The 18,272-nt window shown below is 28.3% G+C and overlaps 2 protein-coding genes across 3 annotated transcripts; one reads left to right on the forward strand and one right to left on the reverse strand.

The window, feature by feature from the left end:
- The first annotated feature begins 12,818 nt into the window (after positions 1-12,818).
- On the forward strand, positions 12,819-14,462 carry LOC107961275 (uncharacterized). Of its 2 annotated transcripts, XM_016897450.2 has the most exons (3): positions 12,819-13,258; positions 13,419-13,643; positions 13,994-14,462. In XM_016897450.2, exons 1-3 carry the CDS (start codon positions 13,218-13,220, stop codon positions 14,124-14,126), a joined length of 399 nt encoding a protein of 132 aa, XP_016752939.2. In that variant the 5' UTR covers positions 12,819-13,217; the 3' UTR covers positions 14,127-14,462. The 2 variants fall into 2 exon arrangements, with proteins under 2 accessions (XP_016752939.2, XP_040971443.1); XM_041115509.1 differs by lacking the exon at positions 13,419-13,643 and having other exon boundaries at positions 13,994-14,410.
- Positions 14,463-16,495: 2,033 nt separating this feature from the next.
- LOC107957992 (histone H4) lies at positions 16,496-17,174 on the reverse strand. The gene has a single exon (XM_016893631.2). It carries the CDS (start codon positions 16,960-16,962, stop codon positions 16,651-16,653), a length of 312 nt encoding a protein of 103 aa, XP_016749120.1. The 5' UTR covers positions 16,963-17,174; the 3' UTR covers positions 16,496-16,650.
- Between the last annotated feature and the right edge of the window lie 1,098 nt (positions 17,175-18,272).

The raw sequence follows: 18,272 nt of genomic DNA on the forward strand, positions 1-18,272 counted from the left end.
ATCAACATGATTCAATTAGTAAGTTTATGTTTTGATCATTTAACTTTAAAAAATTATAAAATGGTCACTGAACTATTTAAAACCTTTCATTTAAGTCATTGGACTATTAAAATTGTCGTTGCACGGTCTTCTCTGCTCGCACCACTTACACCAATAAAAAGTTTTCATCCCACTTCTCTTAAAACAACTTTGAACATTACGAATTGTGAACCAAATACCAAACGCTCTAACACTAACTATCAAATCGACTTAGATCTAAGATATATCCTACTCGTCGACGGATACTAATTTACTGTATCGACCTTCAGATCATCGTTTGGAGCTCGCTAATCATATTTTTTTAAAAAAAATCTTTATAGCCCATTGACTTAAATGAAAACTTTTGAATAATTCATTGACCATTTTGTAATTTTTAGTAACCTTGGGTGTAGTTAAAAATATAGTATTTTTGAGATGAAGTAAAGTTAAAATTTTTTGAAAGTGTGGATATTCTTTTTCATTGAAATCAAAGTATTTTTTGTGTTCGTTTTAATGTCAATGAAAATTAATCCTTTCGAGCTTCATATTAACCCCTCACGATAACATTATCTCTGAAATTTGAATATAAATTTCCTTTCTAAAAATACAATATACCTTATTTATTTAAGTCAACATTTTGTAAGGTTGAAGATTAGTATCATTTTGTAATGTATCTCATGTTTCCTCTATATCTTCATCCAACTAAGTAATAAATAAATAAATTTAAAAAAACAAAAATAATAGATAAAGGTTACAATCATTGACTCTTATAAATATGGTAAGGATTAAAATATAAATAATGAAAAGTTAAAACATTCATTTTCATTGATGAAGATTAAATAATTATTTGCCACACTATAAAGCCATGTGGATCAATAGAAAAAAGGAAATATTGCAAAAGGGTTTGGCTTTTTTCTCATTAAATAATTAATTATTTGTATATTCATATTTGATACATGAACTTTAGTTTGATGTGCAATTTGATACATTAACTTCGATTTTCATATTTGATTAGTATAATTGTTTATATATGCAATATATCAACGTAAAATGATGTTAATTCGATAATATTGTGAGTGATTTGTAAAAATTGAATCAAATAAAAATTCATGTATAATTTTAATATTTATCGCAATTGTGAAATTAATAATAATTGAGACAACCCTAACCTAAATTATTCATAAATACATTATGTATATCTTTTATAATTAACTTATGTTTTAGGTTTGATTTATGATCCATAATTTTTTTTTAAAGTTCATAACTGCCCCTCCCAACAATATCATTGCTATAATAAACGTCGATAATGGCGGTAGAACGATCGCAAAGCAATAAGAAAAGAAAAATAAGAACACATAGATTTTACGTAGAGACCCTTTTGGGAAAAAATTACGGGCAGAGGAAAATAAATTTACTAATGTTGAAAAACTCTGTTCTAATCAAAGTCAAATAGAAGAAGAATAGTTATATACGGATCCCCTTATTTTGCCACTGTATTTATTTATTCAACAAGTGACGAGATTCGAGTTATACAATCTCTGACAATCATTATTAAATCGGTAAATATTAGCTCTATTCTAACTTAACATCTATCCATTGAAGAGTAAAAGGATTGATTAGAAAATAATGACATATTCATTTACTTTGCAAGCAAATTGAGTTTTAATCCAAGACGTCTCCCCTTCTTGTTGTCTTGGTGAAGTTAATCAGTAATTTAAATCTCTAGTAATGAAACCAAAACATGTTGCAATCACTAGGACTTTCCTCACTACTCCTCGCTTATTACCAATTGACTAACCATTAAATAATAAAATATTTTACCATAAAAAAATCACAATCTAAAAATTATAACAAGTTGCCGATTGAGTTTTACCTCGATTAGTATAGATATTATTGTTAATGCAGAAGGACGTGAATTCGAGTGTGCTGAAGCGTATTATCCTCTTATATATGGGTTAAAGAGAGGCTATGAATAGTTCTAAGCATTGTATCGAAAAGAACAAATATAATCAGAACCTATAATAAGATTGTTTAAAAACTAAACTTATATCATGTATAAATTACGTTTGAATTATATTTAGATTTATTTTAATTTAATTTAATAATACTATGAAATGATTAATTTAATTTATTATTTATTATTGTAAATTTTTTTATTACAAAAATGATGCACTAAATGCCAGCTTTTCTTGCTGTTTGCAGTTAATTTTTCCTTGGCGTGTGGAAAGGGGCTTTGTTTACACGTTTTCCCTTTTTATTCTATTATTTCAAATGCCACCTCTTGCTTTATCGAGAAACAATAAATTTATTTTAATGCTCCCCAAATATTTATAATTTACTTTTAGCTCCTTCTAATTTCTTTTTATCTACATTCAAGATTGATGATTATTTCTCCTGCTCATAAATAAGAGAATTATAGATATATAGATAATTTAATTTCGGCCCCCTGTCTCCAACCCATAAATAGGAGAATAATGCACTTTAACGCACTCGAATTCACGTCCTCTTACATTAACAACAATACTCATGTTAATTGAATTAATATTTAATCGGCAAAAAAATACCAAAAGTGGGCATTACCTTTTAAGTTTTAAGACAGTTTATTTATAGGAAATTAATTGACTTCTAGGAATTGACACACTTGATTCTTACATATAATGTCTTAAATGTGTGAATGTAACAAAAACAGAAATGCATATACCAAATCTCTCTTCTTCTTCTTCTTTTTTCCTTATTTTAAAATGTGAATGCTCTTTAAAAATAAATGCCCATTTCTAGAGTTTATTCTTTTTTTGGAAGTATTTGTTTATTTTAATAGTGGAGGGTTTGACAAACATATTACAAAACAAATAAAAAATATGGAGGGCTTAAAGGGTAGCGAGATAAAAATATCATGGAGGACCTTGTATTTTGCTTTCTCTATTAAAAAAAAGAAAAATTAGTCTCTATATATCAGATTAAAGAGTAAGTTGGTCTTTTTTTTTTAAAATTTGACTGACAGAATAACCAAACCTGTGAGTACTTCATATTCTCTTTGATCTAAGCCATTTATTGAGGGGGCAAAATGCTGCCTAACTCCCAGTATATAGGCCCCCATGGTACTTTTACCAGGGTAGAGATTTTCAAGGATCAAACTCAAGATTTAATGTCAACCGAAACTTAGTTTCAATAAAAGTCTTTTATCATTACACGATGAGCTTAGTTGGCAAATATAATATATATAATTAAGCTATAAGTTTTTTTTAAAGTTAAAACTTGTAAGTATATGAACGATTACAATCATAATCAATCATTATAATCTCCGAAGTGAATAACTAACTCAACAACTAATTAAATCTCAAACTAACTCACAAGAATAAATCTAGACTTAACCCATATAAAGAGGTATTTGGACCTCAGATCATAAAGTTCCCAAACCCTTCCTACCATTAAATTAAGATCTCATTGGTAACTAAGGCATTGTTTGATAAATCGTTGAAAAAATTAAATCAAACTCACGTTTGATAGTTCGGAATAAAAATCACGTGATAGGATTTTATTTATTTTTGTATAAAAAATGTATAGAAAATGATAAGTAGATTAAGAGCTATTTATTACATAAATGGAGAATATTTCCAATTAATTTAATTTTGTTTTGATTTTACGAAATTTTCATAATTTAAAATTTACATTTATCAAACAATTTAATTATATTCTATATTTAATTTTAAGTAATATACCAAACAGATTTAACTATTCATCCATTTTGAGTTTTTTTTAAAAAAACTTGTAGTTTAAGCTATTTGATTTTTTTTAAATACCCTTATAATAAATTTTTTTATTTTTATTTTTTAAATATTTTTAATTAAATTAATATTCAATTAATTAGTTGCACCAATTTAATTATCATAGTAGTATAAATTTAATATAAAACCTTATTCTTCTCAACAAAGTATACGAAGATTCAGCCAATTGAGTCTTAACTCGACTAATATGGGCATAGTTGTCATTATAGGAGGACATAAGTTCGAGTATGCTGAAGCGCATTATCTTCCTATTTATGGGTTGAGGACGGTTATAAGTAGTTCTAGGGAAAGATTAGATATTATCAGAATCTATAATGAGATTGTTAAAAAAAAAAAAAGAAGTATAGACATACATGAGTTGTAAAGTATAGTTTATGTTTTTATTTTCACTTTTTCCTTATCTTTTGTTATTGGTATTGAATTCAACTTTTTTATATTAAATAATAAAAAATATTTTATGTTTTTTTTTAAATAAAGCAAGCAACTTGGTTTGCTCCAACTTTTTCAAGCAAAAGAAAGCATCTTTCATTTACAAATGATATAATTACTTGTTTTTAAAGGTTTTTTTTTTATCAATATTTTAAAAAAATTCTGCTATTAGTCTCTATATTTTGTGAAAGTTGTGGATTTAGTATATGTACTGTAATTTGATCTTTTTAGTCCTTATACTTTTTAAATTTAAAATTTCAATCATCACCAAACGATAATTGTTAAATCCATTCAGTTGAATTTTGGTATTTTCAAAATCTGATGCGACAAACATATTATCATATGCGTAATGCCATGTCAGTTTATTATTTTCACATATTACTCACTAAAGATTCAGTTAATGGATTAACGAAAATCTTTTGCATCAAGACCGAAATTTCAAATTTTGAAACGTATAGAAACCTAGAATACTCTAATTAGAGAATAAAGACTAAATCTTTAACTGTCTACATAATATAAACTAATAATTAAATTTAACTTCTACTATTTAAATAAAAACCACAACAGATACAAAATACAGGAACTAATAACAAAATTTATCCACAAAACTATACTTTCATATGATTTTGAAAGGTATCTTAGGGCAAGAAGCCCGTGAGTCAAAATTATGCTTAGGCAAATGCAGCTCATGATTCGTTGACAATCAATTTACTTTATAGTGACTATGAACCCCCCCCCCCCAAAAAAAAAAAGAATGCTTCAACCACATGTTTTTTAAAGGGAAAAATTAATGTGATTATACTATAGGCATGCACCGACTGTGGATATATTTATAGAAAAAAAATTATAATAATTAAGATCTAAATAAATGTTTAAACTTTACTTGAAAACTAAAACAAACCTTTATATTAGTAATAATTTTTTGTTGATTGAGTCTTAACTCGATTGGCATATAAGCATTGTTGTCAATGTAGAAATACATGAGTTTGAGTTCATTATCCTCCTATTTATGGGTTAAGGAGAGGTTATGGATAGTTAATGAGATTTTAGAAAATAAATAAATTTGTTTCATTGTAATTATATCCATAATCAATTTGAAGATGAATGAACAAGATTCAATTACCTATGTTTAGTATATAAAATGTATCCATATTTAAACTAAACATATTTAATAATTTATATGAAAAGATGAAGGAAAACGTGAGGCAAGCTAGTGCTAAGTATCCTTTCATCCGTGAGTCTTTTGACTAGATCTTTAGTTCACGTAAATCTCTTGCTAACACACACTAACAAGCTTGCTTTTTGGCTTTCGTTTTTGTTTCTTTTTTTCAACTTGGGGAGGAGACGAGTAAAAAAAGTTGAACACATACTAGTGGTTGAGGATTCGATCCTCACCTTGAGTATGGAACAGTTTTAAAACTCGTGATCAGCATCTATCCTCTTTTAGGCCTATAAAATGTAAATGATTAATTATTGAGCTCGCTCCTGTAGATACCTTAAAAAATAAAAAAATGATAATCATAAGAAATGAGAAATTTCAAATCGCATGTCAGTTATAAAGATTGAAGACTCATCAGCATTCATGTCAAACATGAAGTTACAAATGTCATAGCAACAACGGGAAATTAGAATGAAGATAAGTTGATTCTCTATCACATTGGGGAGAGAGTTCTTCATTGTAATTGTATGCGAGTGAGGTTGTAGCATTTTTGAGTCTAGTTGCTCTAAAATCATCTCTTGTGTTGTGAAGATTATAGTGAATTTCCCCCTACAAAAGCTCTCTAGATGTAGAATTGAATACGATCTACGTAAACAATCACCTGTGTTTATTATTTGTTATTTCAATTTTAAATTGTTTCTTAAATCTTAACTAAACAAACAATTAACTCAGCACTTACAAAAACTATTTTTTAACATATCAAATCTAAGTTGTTCGTGCGGTAGGAGTAAATGTGTTTAAAATTAGTTCTACATGTTTTAAATATATTCTACGTCATATCAAAACTTGCATTTAGTGCCTAATTTGAATCATAAGAATTATTTGATGGAATTAACCGGTAAAAGTACCATAGAGGCCCTTGTACTAAGACTCAGATTTTATTTTGCCCCTCTACTAAAAAAATGGACAAATTAATCCTTGTACGTTAGATCAAAGAGCAAATCAGTCCTTCTGTAAAAAAATTTCATCAATTTTTACTGTTAAAAATTGGTCCCTATATGTTAGCATGAGGTACATGTGACACACCACATGTAATTGTTTGGTTATTTTGTCAGCCACGTCAATTTTTAATAGTAGAAATGGATGAATTTTTATAGTAGAAATGGATGAATTTTTTAACAAAAATGACTGATTTGCTCTTTAATCTAACATATAAAAATTAATTTACCCATTTTTTGAGTAAACAAAATAAAATACAATCTAACTCTTAATGTACGAGTCTCTAAAACTTTTTACCGAATTAACCCTAAATGAAAAGCCTAGAGGGAGGGGAATGCACTACTGCCCCTTGACTTAACCTCTAAGAGTCACATCTAGCTTCAATTCCACAAAAACTAAAGCCATGATTACACTTCAAATAATTGCTTATAATTTCTTCATATAGATTGACTAGAAAGGGCAGGAAGATACCTTTTCCTAACTAAAATGAACACCGTTCAAATTGGGAGGGGCATTTTCATTTTTCTACCCATAATTCTATGTGTCATTTTCTTGACCATTGTATTTGCATTTACATGTGCTTCCATGGCCTCGTTTAGACCACATTTTTTTTGAGAGGGGGGGCGGGGTCCTATTGCATTTTCTTTACATTTAGATCATGAAAGTTCTTTAAATTGTAAAGTTGACTTCATGAATCCAGGGATTAGATCAATAATTCATCTATCCATTTTAAGTGATGAACTTTTTAGTTGGGTTAGATTTCGGTTTCGAGTGTGATTTAAGACGAAAGGGAAAAGGAGTTGAATTTTATGGTATATAAAATATTTGAATTTTGGAGAAGAAATTATTGGAAAGGATAATCACGAGTCTCAAAAGAGTTTAGTTTGTATAAATCGTAATTCTCTAGACGTATTTAGGTGACAGAATATAATCACATCATAATTCCATATACCATATTGATAGTATGAATTGTACTTTTAAATTCTAAAAAATAATATTAATTATTATAAAAAAATAATCAATAATACTTGAGAAAGAAATCATTAAATATCAAAAAATCAAATCGTCATCATCATATATATATAACATGTTAAGCTATTTAATTTTATTTAATTACTCTAACATCCTATTTTTGTTAAATTAAATTTTTAAACTTAAAGCGTATGTTTGAAAAGTCATAAGGTATGTTAGATTTGTGTGACCTGAATCCCGATATTTGTTGAAGAAATAAAATAGAGAGGCAAAATAGGTATAGTCGAACTCTTCTTGTATCATTTGTTTTTCAATATAAGTGAATTTTTCATTCTCTACTCGTGATTTTTCCTGATAAGAGTTTTTCATATAAAATTTACTTATTCTTATTTTTCTTTCTTATTACTTTGTGATCATTTTTATTACCATTATCGACATTTAGAACAACAAAGTAATTGGATTTGAGAACAATTATTTGTAATTACCCCAATTCTCACACTTTGCTTAAAAATTGAAAAGCGTACTTCAGATGTTCTAATTACGCTCAATTCAATAGTATCTACTAATTATAATACTTACCCAAACATATCACATATATATAATTAGGAGTAATTACACTCAAATTCAATTATCCGAATATAGGTATAGAGTAAACAATTTGTTGGTCGTCTATGTAATTTTCATCTAATTTATCTAATTATGAATGATTGCATTGAAAATGTATGATAATTTCGCTGTAATTTCTTCTACATATGAACGGGGTCCTATGAAATAACATTAATTAATGTACTTTAAAACGTGTGCATGAATCATCCAATTAATTATAAGTTTAATGTTTCATCGTTCATAGTGCTTATTAATTAATTTTTCGAATTTGAGGCCGACAGAATATAAACGGTCAGAAATTGGACAAAAATTAATCCAACAATTTGTCCATAGTGTTAAAACAAAAGCTAATAACCTTGGATTAAAGCCATTGATTGAGGTCCATTTCATTACAACGTAGACTCTATGGTGTAAAAGCAATGGCTTAATGAAAATTAATCATACTTTTTATCTAATTATATATAAAAATCAAATGTATTATTCTTTGGCTTAAAATTATCGAAATTTATAACAAAGAATGTAATTGATGGGGAAATTTTCATGAACAGCCCTAATAGATACGATCTTTCCAATAGAATATTTTAAAAAATAGTCTGGCATATTTGAAAATGTCTATTGAACATTAAGGTTCAAATTTTATCGAAAGTTGTTATAATAAACGTCGATAATAGCAGTAGAACGATCACAAAACAATAAAAAAATAAAAAATAAGAACATATAGATTTTATATGAAAAACTCTTTTAAAAAAATTACGGGCAAAGTAGAGAAAATTCACTACTGTAAAACTAAATTAGTTTTATAGAGTTTGATAATATTATATAATTCAATATTTTAACAATTTAATTATTCGATTTAGTAATATAATTTTACTTATTATAAGTAATTTAAGAATTTTTTAATACAATTTTTAAACTACGCATAAACTCCAAATTCTTAAATTAGTGGAAAATACATACTTAAACGTACTCAAATTTGAGGGAAATGTTGAATATCAACATTAACTTGTTGGAAAATATGTCTTCTTAGTGTTTATTATTATTCTTTTGGTGAATTATAAGAGAAGGGCAACATTTTAACAGCAACACGACTAGCGCGACTGAAACTCAAGCCCAGGGGCGAAGCTAGAAAATTTTTTTAGGGAGGGCCGAAATGAAATTTTAATTTTTAATAGTCTAAGTCTTTATAATTTTTAAATAATTAAATTAAATTTTCATAATTTTAAAATTTTAAAATTTCCTAAAGGGTCAAAACAACAATTTTCTATTTTAGGGGAGCCGGGGCCCCTGCCAACCCCCCTAAATTCGCCTCTACCCAAGTTACACTTGAGGCAGTGAACACCCTGGCTATGAGGCCAGCACACTGGATTCACTTTTCGTAGTGTTTATGATTGTACAAAGTTTAGCTTTTGTCTTTAGTTTTTAGGTATTAAATTTAGTCTCAAATTTTATGTTATTTGGGGGAATGAATCTCACATCAGAATAAAAAGGTAAGAGATTATAAATTTATATAAATATTTATATCCTATATTGCTTAAATATAATAAAATATTGTGTCTATATAAAGATGTTTATTTGATTTCTTGTAAATATTGATTAAGGGGTGGAGTATAGTCAACCCTCTTCAATGTTTAAATAAAAATTACCTCATCACCAAATTTGATCTCATATGAAGAAAATAATAATAATAAAAGTAAATGATTTGTTACAAAATGACTTCATATTCTTATCCTAAAAAAACAGATGAATCTTCTAATTTGTTGTTGTAAACTACCAATGAAAAATTAATTATTAAATTGTATTCATCTATAAGATCAAATTAATTATCTATGTAGTGGCCATTAGAACAATAAAGAGATTCCCACGTCATTTACTTAAGTCTTTTAAGGATGAAACTCGAAAATAATATTTAATTATAAATTTGAATAAAATATTTTATTATTATATGATGATTCTGTGGACATTATCTGATGTTGTTAATGCCAATCAAATTTTATATTAAAAGCTTAATAATTAGTCAAATGAGTTTAAACTACATCAAACGCAGATATTGAAGAATTTTATTCGGGAATTGTATGAATATAAATTTGCCCAAAGATCTTGAGAATGTCATTTTTGTCAAACCATATGTTATCTTGTTGCCTTCTCTGAAAACATGTATTAAGCGAATTGTCCAATCATATTAGAGAAGTTCATTGATATTACGGATCACATATGAACCATGTTGCTCCTTTTCAATTTCTTGAATCGCTTGAATATCTTCCTTATGGTCTATTTATGGAGTATTAATATTTTATGTGAGCCTACCTTTTGACAGCATTTACTCTAGTTTCTATTACAATGTTTTCTTAATTTCAAAACGTTTTCAATGACTACTTACTAGAGATTAGCTTCTTTTCCTTTTTTTAATATTAACCACAAAGTCTTTGCTTTTGTTCTATATACGTATAATTGCTTAGCATTAAGTAGGTAAATGACATTATTAATAATCTTGTTTCCCACTTTTTTTTTCCCTCGTACATTGATCCCAACCCATTTCATAATTTCATCTTTCTTCATCAACTATGCGTTACGCCTAGAGATTTTAATTATAACTGGGTTTGTCAATTGAATCTTAATTCAGGAGGACGTGAATTCAAATGCACTGAAGCGCATTGAGTTGGGGAGGGGCTATGAATTGTTCTAGGTATTGAGTAAAAAAGAGCAGATATGATGATAATTTATAATGAGATTATTTTTAAAAAAAAATTAAGAAGATTTGAATAAAAATATTATGTTTGAAAAATGGGTTTCAGCAAAAAATCAATTTTGATCTATTTTTTTAAATTTTTAATATTTTATATTATGTAATTTATAACATATAAAAATTAAAGCTATAGTAGTATATATATTTTTTTAATAAATAAAAAATAAAAAATTAATATAAATTTATTTTTTTTAAATTAATATTGACGGGTTTAAAATGGGCTTGAATTAGTTATTTACAAATACATGTGAGTTTGGGCATGTTATGATACTTATTATTACTGACCCATAACCCGATTGGGTTCAAGTCGGATTCTACACGGTTCACACATCGAGCTCGCTTGACATCATGGGTTCGCAGATAAGGCACTCACACCTACACATGAAATTGCATGATGTGGGCTCACAGGCCATTGCATAGGCAAACCTCTGTTGACACCATTTTTTAGGATGAAAATGGGGTTGACTTGGGTTTTGAAAAAAAGAAACGGGAGTCGCCACCAATCCTCTTTTTTTTATGAGGTGCGATTGGATCACCTCGAAGAGGGGTTGTTTTTAATAAACGGTTTGATTTTATTAAAACAACAAGTTTGGCCCACGAAATTCAGAAAAACGGGTTCGGGAGTCGGTTACGCACGAGGAAGGATTAGCACCCTCGATACGTCCAAAATTGGTACCTAGTTGATTACTTAATGTCTTAATGTCAAAAATTGAGAACCTTGAAGAATTTTAAAAATACGATCCTTGTATTAAAACGTTGAAAATTTTCAGGAAAAAGGGGATATTTCACGTTATTCGAGAAAGAGAATCATATCCAGTAAGTTAGGACACAATGTCTCAAATTCCCGATACGCGGATGAAAAATGCTTATTTAAAAGATATTTTATTATCTTGGTTTTAGAAATAAATCAGGCCCAGTAAGTTAGGGCACGATCTTTTCTTAATTCCCGAGATCGTTTAAAAACTTGAGTTTGAAAAGATTCGTGTATTTAGATTTATTATGAAAATCGAAACCCAGTAAGTTAGAGTACGATCCTTTCGACTCTAAATACGAAATATTTTTAAAACAAATTTTGTTATATCGAGTAAAATAAAACACGAAAATCGTAGTAAAAAATGTGAAAGCAAATTACATTGTTGTTATACGTGGTAAAATCATAATACACATAAAAATAAAAAATAATACGAGCAATAGCAACAATATAAAATAAATAGAAGTCATACCTACAATCATATAAAATAACAATATATATAAACAAATAAATTAAAACATTCATTCAAAATAATAACGAAAATGAAATAAATAAGTAACAAATACAATTAAATATAAAAAGATATATATAGACATAAACTAAAATATGTATATATATAAATTAACAAAATGTATAAAGTATATTTTAATATATAAAAAGAAACGATAAATGTGTATATATAAAAATATGTACATATATATGGGTGTATAAAACTATGGAATATGAAAATAATAAAATACATATAAAAGTAAGTATATATATATGTTGAAAATAAAAGAAAGTATGTATGTACAAATTAAAGTTTAAAAATAATGAAAATATACGTATGTATACGAATAAATACGTTAATTTTGATACATGTTAAAAAATATATTGAAAATGTATATATATATTTATGTAAATTAAGATATACAAAAATATGTATGTACGTGCATATAAAAATATATATACTTATAAAATAAAAGGATATGTATGTATATAAATTAATAGTAATATGTGTGTATATACGGATTTATAAAAAAAGTATATTTTAAACTATAAAGATTATATATAAATATGTATATATTTAGGAAAACGAAAATATATATATAGATATATAGATATGTACATATGTAAAATATATAAACTATATAAGTATATATGTTATAAAAACAATGTATGTATATCACAAAAATATACGCATGTATATGTATATATATGTGCCGAAAATTTAAATAAAATAAATATAAACAAATAGGTAATAATAATAATAATAATAATAATAATAATAATAGAACTAAATCAAAACGGAAACGAAATCTCAGGGCTGAAATCAAAAATGAAATAGAGTAAAGGATTAAAATGTGAGGCGCGCGAAAAGGGAAGGACTGAAAAGGGAAATATTCCCTAGTCCTAGAGTGCAACGTTTCAGCGCAAAGGACCATACATGGTCAAAGGACCTGATTGAAACAGAAACAAAACTCGCGGCCCAAATCGAAAAAAAATAAAAGGTTTGATTGCATTTCAACGCAAGATGGAGGGACTAAATGCATAAATTACCCATTAAGGACAAGCATGTGCAAGATTCCCCACTAATGCGCCGTTCATGATTGAAAAAAAGACCAAAAATGTTTTATATTTTTATTCCTTCACTTTTTGAATTTGCTAGAGGAAAAAGGCTCTGCCTTCTTTCAAACCACCATTTTTTCAAACACCCAACACTTGGGTTTCTTAACACCTTGAGTGCCACCACGCCACCAAGACCGACGGCCGACGATGGAAGAGAAACCCCGGCGGCACGGTCACGGCCAACTCCGGTGAGTTTCTCCTCTCCTTATTTCTTTTGTTTTTATTTTCGTAAGTAGAAAGAAATAAAAAGAAATCAAACTAGATGTAAAAACACACAAAAATAAAGAAACGAAAATTACTTCTCCGATTCAAAGTTCATGTTTTTATTGTTCTTGTGTCCGTAAAAAGAGAGGAAGAGCCCCCTTTGCCGGCCATCGGCCATCGCACCGGTCGCCGGACGCCGGCGACGACGCCGCCGTTCGCGGTGGCCGGAAAACCAAAAAAAGCTCCCTTTTTCTCCTTTTTGCGAATAGAGTCCAGATCTGGGGTTAGAAAAGCCGAAATCCCGGCGAAAAGGGCCGAAATCGAAAGAGACCTTTCGGTTCTTCCTCTTTCCACCGCCGCCGGAAACAGGTAAACTCCTTTTTACTTTTATTTTTTTATCTTATATATATGTGTGTTGATTGAATGATAATAAAAAAGAGAAAGAAATACTATAGAAAAACCGAAATAGAACGAAAATAAAGAAAACGAAAAAAACAAGGTGAATCACCTTCTAAAGCCCCCTTTTTTATTTCTTTCAATTTTTTCAAAAGCCGAATCTTCTCTTTTTTTTGTTACAAAAGTCCCCCCCTCCTTTTTTTGTTTCTCTTTTTTTTTTCCCCTGGTCCGATTTTGTTTGTGGCTTTTTATAGCCAAAAATACAATATTCTGTTAATGTTTATTGCTCCATTTTTTTGTCCTTTTCCTTTGCTTGTTTGCAGGTGCGGCAAAAGGCATGGTGGTGGCAGACAGCATGGGAGAGTGGGAGTGGTGCTGGTGGCAGACAACATGGGAGAATGGGAAGAGGCAAGTGGGAGTCTAGGGTTTTGGGATTGGGCTTGGATGTTGGGCTAGGTTGATTTTAGGTTTTGGGTTTTATTATTTGGGTTATTTTGTTGGTATGGGCCCGGGCAAAAATGGACTTTTACAACCTCCATCGTATAAACACATGTTAAAACTAGGGTAGAGAACATGTTGGCATGAAACTTACCTAAGATATCACATCAATGAACATTAATCATATCACATAAATACACAACTTTACCATCTAAAAAAGGGAGAGAAAAATATTCAACGAGGCAAAATTTTAAATCTATATCTCGGATCAGGCTAGCCTGTAATTTTAACAATTGACATTGTAGTTTTTCAATTAAGATTATGGTTAAATTCAATTTAAATATTTTTATGGTATTTTCAGTTCGATTTATCATTTTAATTTTAAGAAAAATTATTTGATTCATATAATTATCGATGTTTATTTTGTGAATCAAAATTTGGACTAAATCAAAATGGAATGGAATTTGATAAAACTGTATATAAACCAAACCAAACACTAGCATTCGAATTTCTATTCAATTTCATATGGTGCAATGTTTGGTTGAACTATTTTACCATTTTGTTGACAAATGTTTTGATTTTGAAAATTCATTAAGCATGTGATGAAACTATTGGTATTGACAATTTTTCACATATGATGATCGTTTTTTCTTCGTTGCAACACTCAATTTCTTCAACAACTAAACTACAATTTCTTCAACAACTAAACTAGAAAAAGTCTCACCCACCTCCAATTCAATTTGTTCATGGGTCAGGTCGAGTCCACCTAAAAAGCGAAAAAAATTGAGCAAAAATATAGACCTGAAAATAGATTTTGGCAAAAAAAATAAGGCCAGTTTTTTAAATGAGTCAAGCCTCAAATAAGCTTTTTTTAACCCGAGCCTGGCCTGAATTTGCAGGAAAAAAAAAGCTACTGGTGGTTTTTACTGTTATTTCATTATTTTGCTATCATTTTGCTATTATGTTGTTATTGTTTGGATATTATATAACTCTTATTTTATTTACTATTACTTTAGATATATTTGCTTGCTAATTTGTACTATCTTAGTGTTATTTAGGTATTTTTATTTTAAATTTCTATTTATTGGAAAACATTTATTTTAATGTTGTTAGTGTACTCGATATATTATATTTTTAACTTTATTTCTATATAAAAAAATTTAATAAGGATGGGTCAAACTCAGATTTTAACCTTTTTATTCGAATTAGGTTTAGACAAAATTTTAAGCTCAAGTCCAGCCCTAAAATTTTTACTTAGCCCGACCCAACCCATAGACAACACTACCTCCAACTAAGTACATTATATCAACAAATGTATAATTTTTTTTAATATTCAATAAACTTCAACTCTTTCAAACCATCTGAAAATGACATTTCTTTATTTGTTAAGAAATCAAGAAACAAAAAGTTTGCAAATTCTTGTTGGAAAACAAAGGTTTAGTTTTTCCAAGTTGGAGAAGGCCCAACTCCAACAATGAAGGACACTAAAGTTAGCCCACTTCAACATTTTAATAAAAAAAAAAGAAAAAGTAAATTATATTTAATGTCACTAAATTATTTATAAATATATATTTTAATTATTTAATTTTAAAAAATTATAAAATAGTTATTGAGTTATTTAAAAAAAATTATTTAAATCATTGGGTTATTAAATTTTTATTTTCAACCTAAATCAATCTAATGATCACTATAAAAGATCAGACAAAAAAACTATTTAAGTTTTAGATTTAATATAACATCTAATATCTAAATTTTTTAGGTCCAATTTAGTACTTAAACTTAACAAATTTTCTTAATTTAGACTTAAAGTTGACACTTTTTCTTAAATTGATACTTAAAGTCTTAAACTTTTAAGAAATCTAATTTAATACCTGAACTAAACTCTTTTTCTTAAATTGGTACTTATTCTTTCTTTTTTCGATTTATACCTGTCAAACATTTTACAAATTATTCTACTACACTGAGATAACAAAAATAATCTAAGTATGATATACAAGTGACAAATGATATGTTAACTTTTTATATTTTAGATTTTCAATTACTTTTAATTTTATTTGTTTAATTAATTGTTTTATTAATTGAAAATAATGAATCTCTTTCAATTTAAGAGCATAACAAAAATTATAACACAATATTTTGCATAATTTATATAACAAGTAATAAATTTAGATACCAAATTGAATCTATAAAAAAGTTTTAAGTACCAAATTGAAAAAAAAAAGGTTGGGGAACTAAATTGCTTACGGTTCAAATCTACAAAGATTTTTAGTGGGAAAGGCTAATAAATTTATTTGCCACATTCATCATTAACGACAATAAGCAGATTGTTCGAAGAAATCGGAATGCAGATAATCGAGTATACCCATAATTTCGGACGAACACTAAAATTTCAAAATTTCAAATGTCAAATATTTATAAACCCAATTAGCTTTCGGAGCGAAATTTTCATCGAAACGAAAATACATTAATCCAAACAAAGAAAAACCTACAACAAGCAGTTGCAACGAAAGATTTACAACAAAAAAGACCCTAAAACCCAAAATCAACCACCGAAACCATAAAGAGTCCTTCCTTGTCTCTTGAGAGCATAAACAACATCCATAGCGGTAACAGTTTTACGCCTAGCGTGTTCCGTATAGGTAACAGCATCGCGTATAACGTTTTCCAGAAAGATCTTGAGAACTCCACGAGTTTCCTCGTAGATCAGGCCACTGATCCTCTTCACACCGCCTCTACGAGCTAACCTACGAATCGCCGGCTTAGTGATGCCTTGAATGTTATCTCGGAGAACTTTCCGATGCCTCTTAGCTCCTCCTTTTCCTAATCCCTTGCCTCCTTTTCCACGGCCTGACATTTTTGAAAAATCGAAGCTTTTTTTTTTAGAGGGAATTGAGATTTTTTCTTTTTGCTTGAATGCTTGAGAGGGAAGGATATGAAATGGGATTTAAATAGGGTGGTTTGTTTTCTTGGATTGTGTGTTTTTGGGTTATGAATGGCGGAAAGGATATTGACCGTTGGATTGGAATGTTATCCAACGGCAGTATCGGTGATCCGTGGCTTTTGGTTTTATTGGTTGGGAAATGTAAGAGGAGTGTTCTTTTATCTAATGGTTAGTGAATCGATTCACGTAGTGTGTTTTTTGAACCGTGGATTCACTTCTCATCTACGGCTCCCTTAATTTGAAATTAATATATCCCGTAGTATTTTCCTTTTGGTAAATTTTACCTAACGTCACTAAACTATTGGTAAGTTTACATTTTAGTCATTCAACTTCAAAGAGCTATAAAATAGTCATTGAATTATTTGAATATTTTTATTTAAATCACTAGGTTATTAAGTTTTTTTTTAAGTCCAACTAGTGAGCTCTAAGTTATTGATTCAGCGGTTGGTACGTTGGATCAATACTCATCGACAAATAGTACATACATTAGATCTAAGTTGATCTAATCGTTAGTGTCAAATATAAAAAATGAAAGTTATTTAAATTTTGGTTTATTGATTCATGACGTTTAAAGTTGTTTTATAAAAAAAAACAAACTAAACTGTAGAAGAGAAAGGGAAAGAGAGTTTTCAATTGGTACAGGCGATACAAAGAGAGAAGGTTATATATAGCAGCGATTTTAACAACATAGTGACTTAAATAAAAAACTTTTAAATAGTTTAATGACTTTTTTGTAACCTTTTAAAGTTGAGTGATTAAAGCATAAACTTACTAATAGTGTAATGACATCAAATGTAGCTTACCATTTATCTAATGGTTAATGAATGGTTAAAATATGTCATAGATACATGTGATTTACCCATCGAATTTTCATAAATTTACAACATAGCAAGAAAGGAATCAAGAACTAAAACGACATTGCTTCGATTTTGAGGTAAATTTTTAAATAAGAGTAAACTATCAAAATAGTCATTTTTGTTTGCCTCAGGTTACATTTTAGTTACTTATGTTTGAAATATTATGTTTTAGTCACTTACGTTATTGCGTTGTAACATTTTAGTCATTGACCTATTACTTTCCATTAACGGTGTAACAATAAGCTGACATAGTATGTTAAATCATCATTTCAAACAAAAAATTTAGGTTAATTTATACAATCGGTCCCTATATTTTTTCATTTTGAGCAATTTAAATTTTTTCTTTTATATTTTTTAACTTTTTTT

The sequence above is a fragment of the Gossypium hirsutum genome, chromosome A01, assembly GCF_007990345.1.
Source record: "Gossypium hirsutum isolate 1008001.06 chromosome A01, Gossypium_hirsutum_v2.1, whole genome shotgun sequence".
NCBI lineage: Eukaryota > Viridiplantae > Streptophyta > Magnoliopsida > Malvales > Malvaceae > Gossypium > Gossypium hirsutum.

Bases quoted from the DNA above. Each gene is read 5' to 3' on its own strand.
- LOC107957992 (XM_016893631.2), bottom strand. From the start codon at position 16,962: ATGTCAGGCCGTGGAAAAGGAGGCAAGGGATTAGGAAAAGGAGGAGCT.
- LOC107961275 (XM_016897450.2), top strand. From the start codon at position 13,218: ATGGAAGAGAAACCCCGGCGGCACGGTCACGGCCAACTCCG. The intron at 13,259-13,418 runs GTGAGTTTCTCC...GTCCGTAAAAAG, and splicing joins CACGGTCACGGCCAACTCCG to AGAGGAAGAGCCCCCTTTGC. The intron at 13,644-13,993 runs GTAAACTCCTTT...GCTTGTTTGCAG, and splicing joins TCCACCGCCGCCGGAAACAG to GTGCGGCAAAAGGCATGGTG.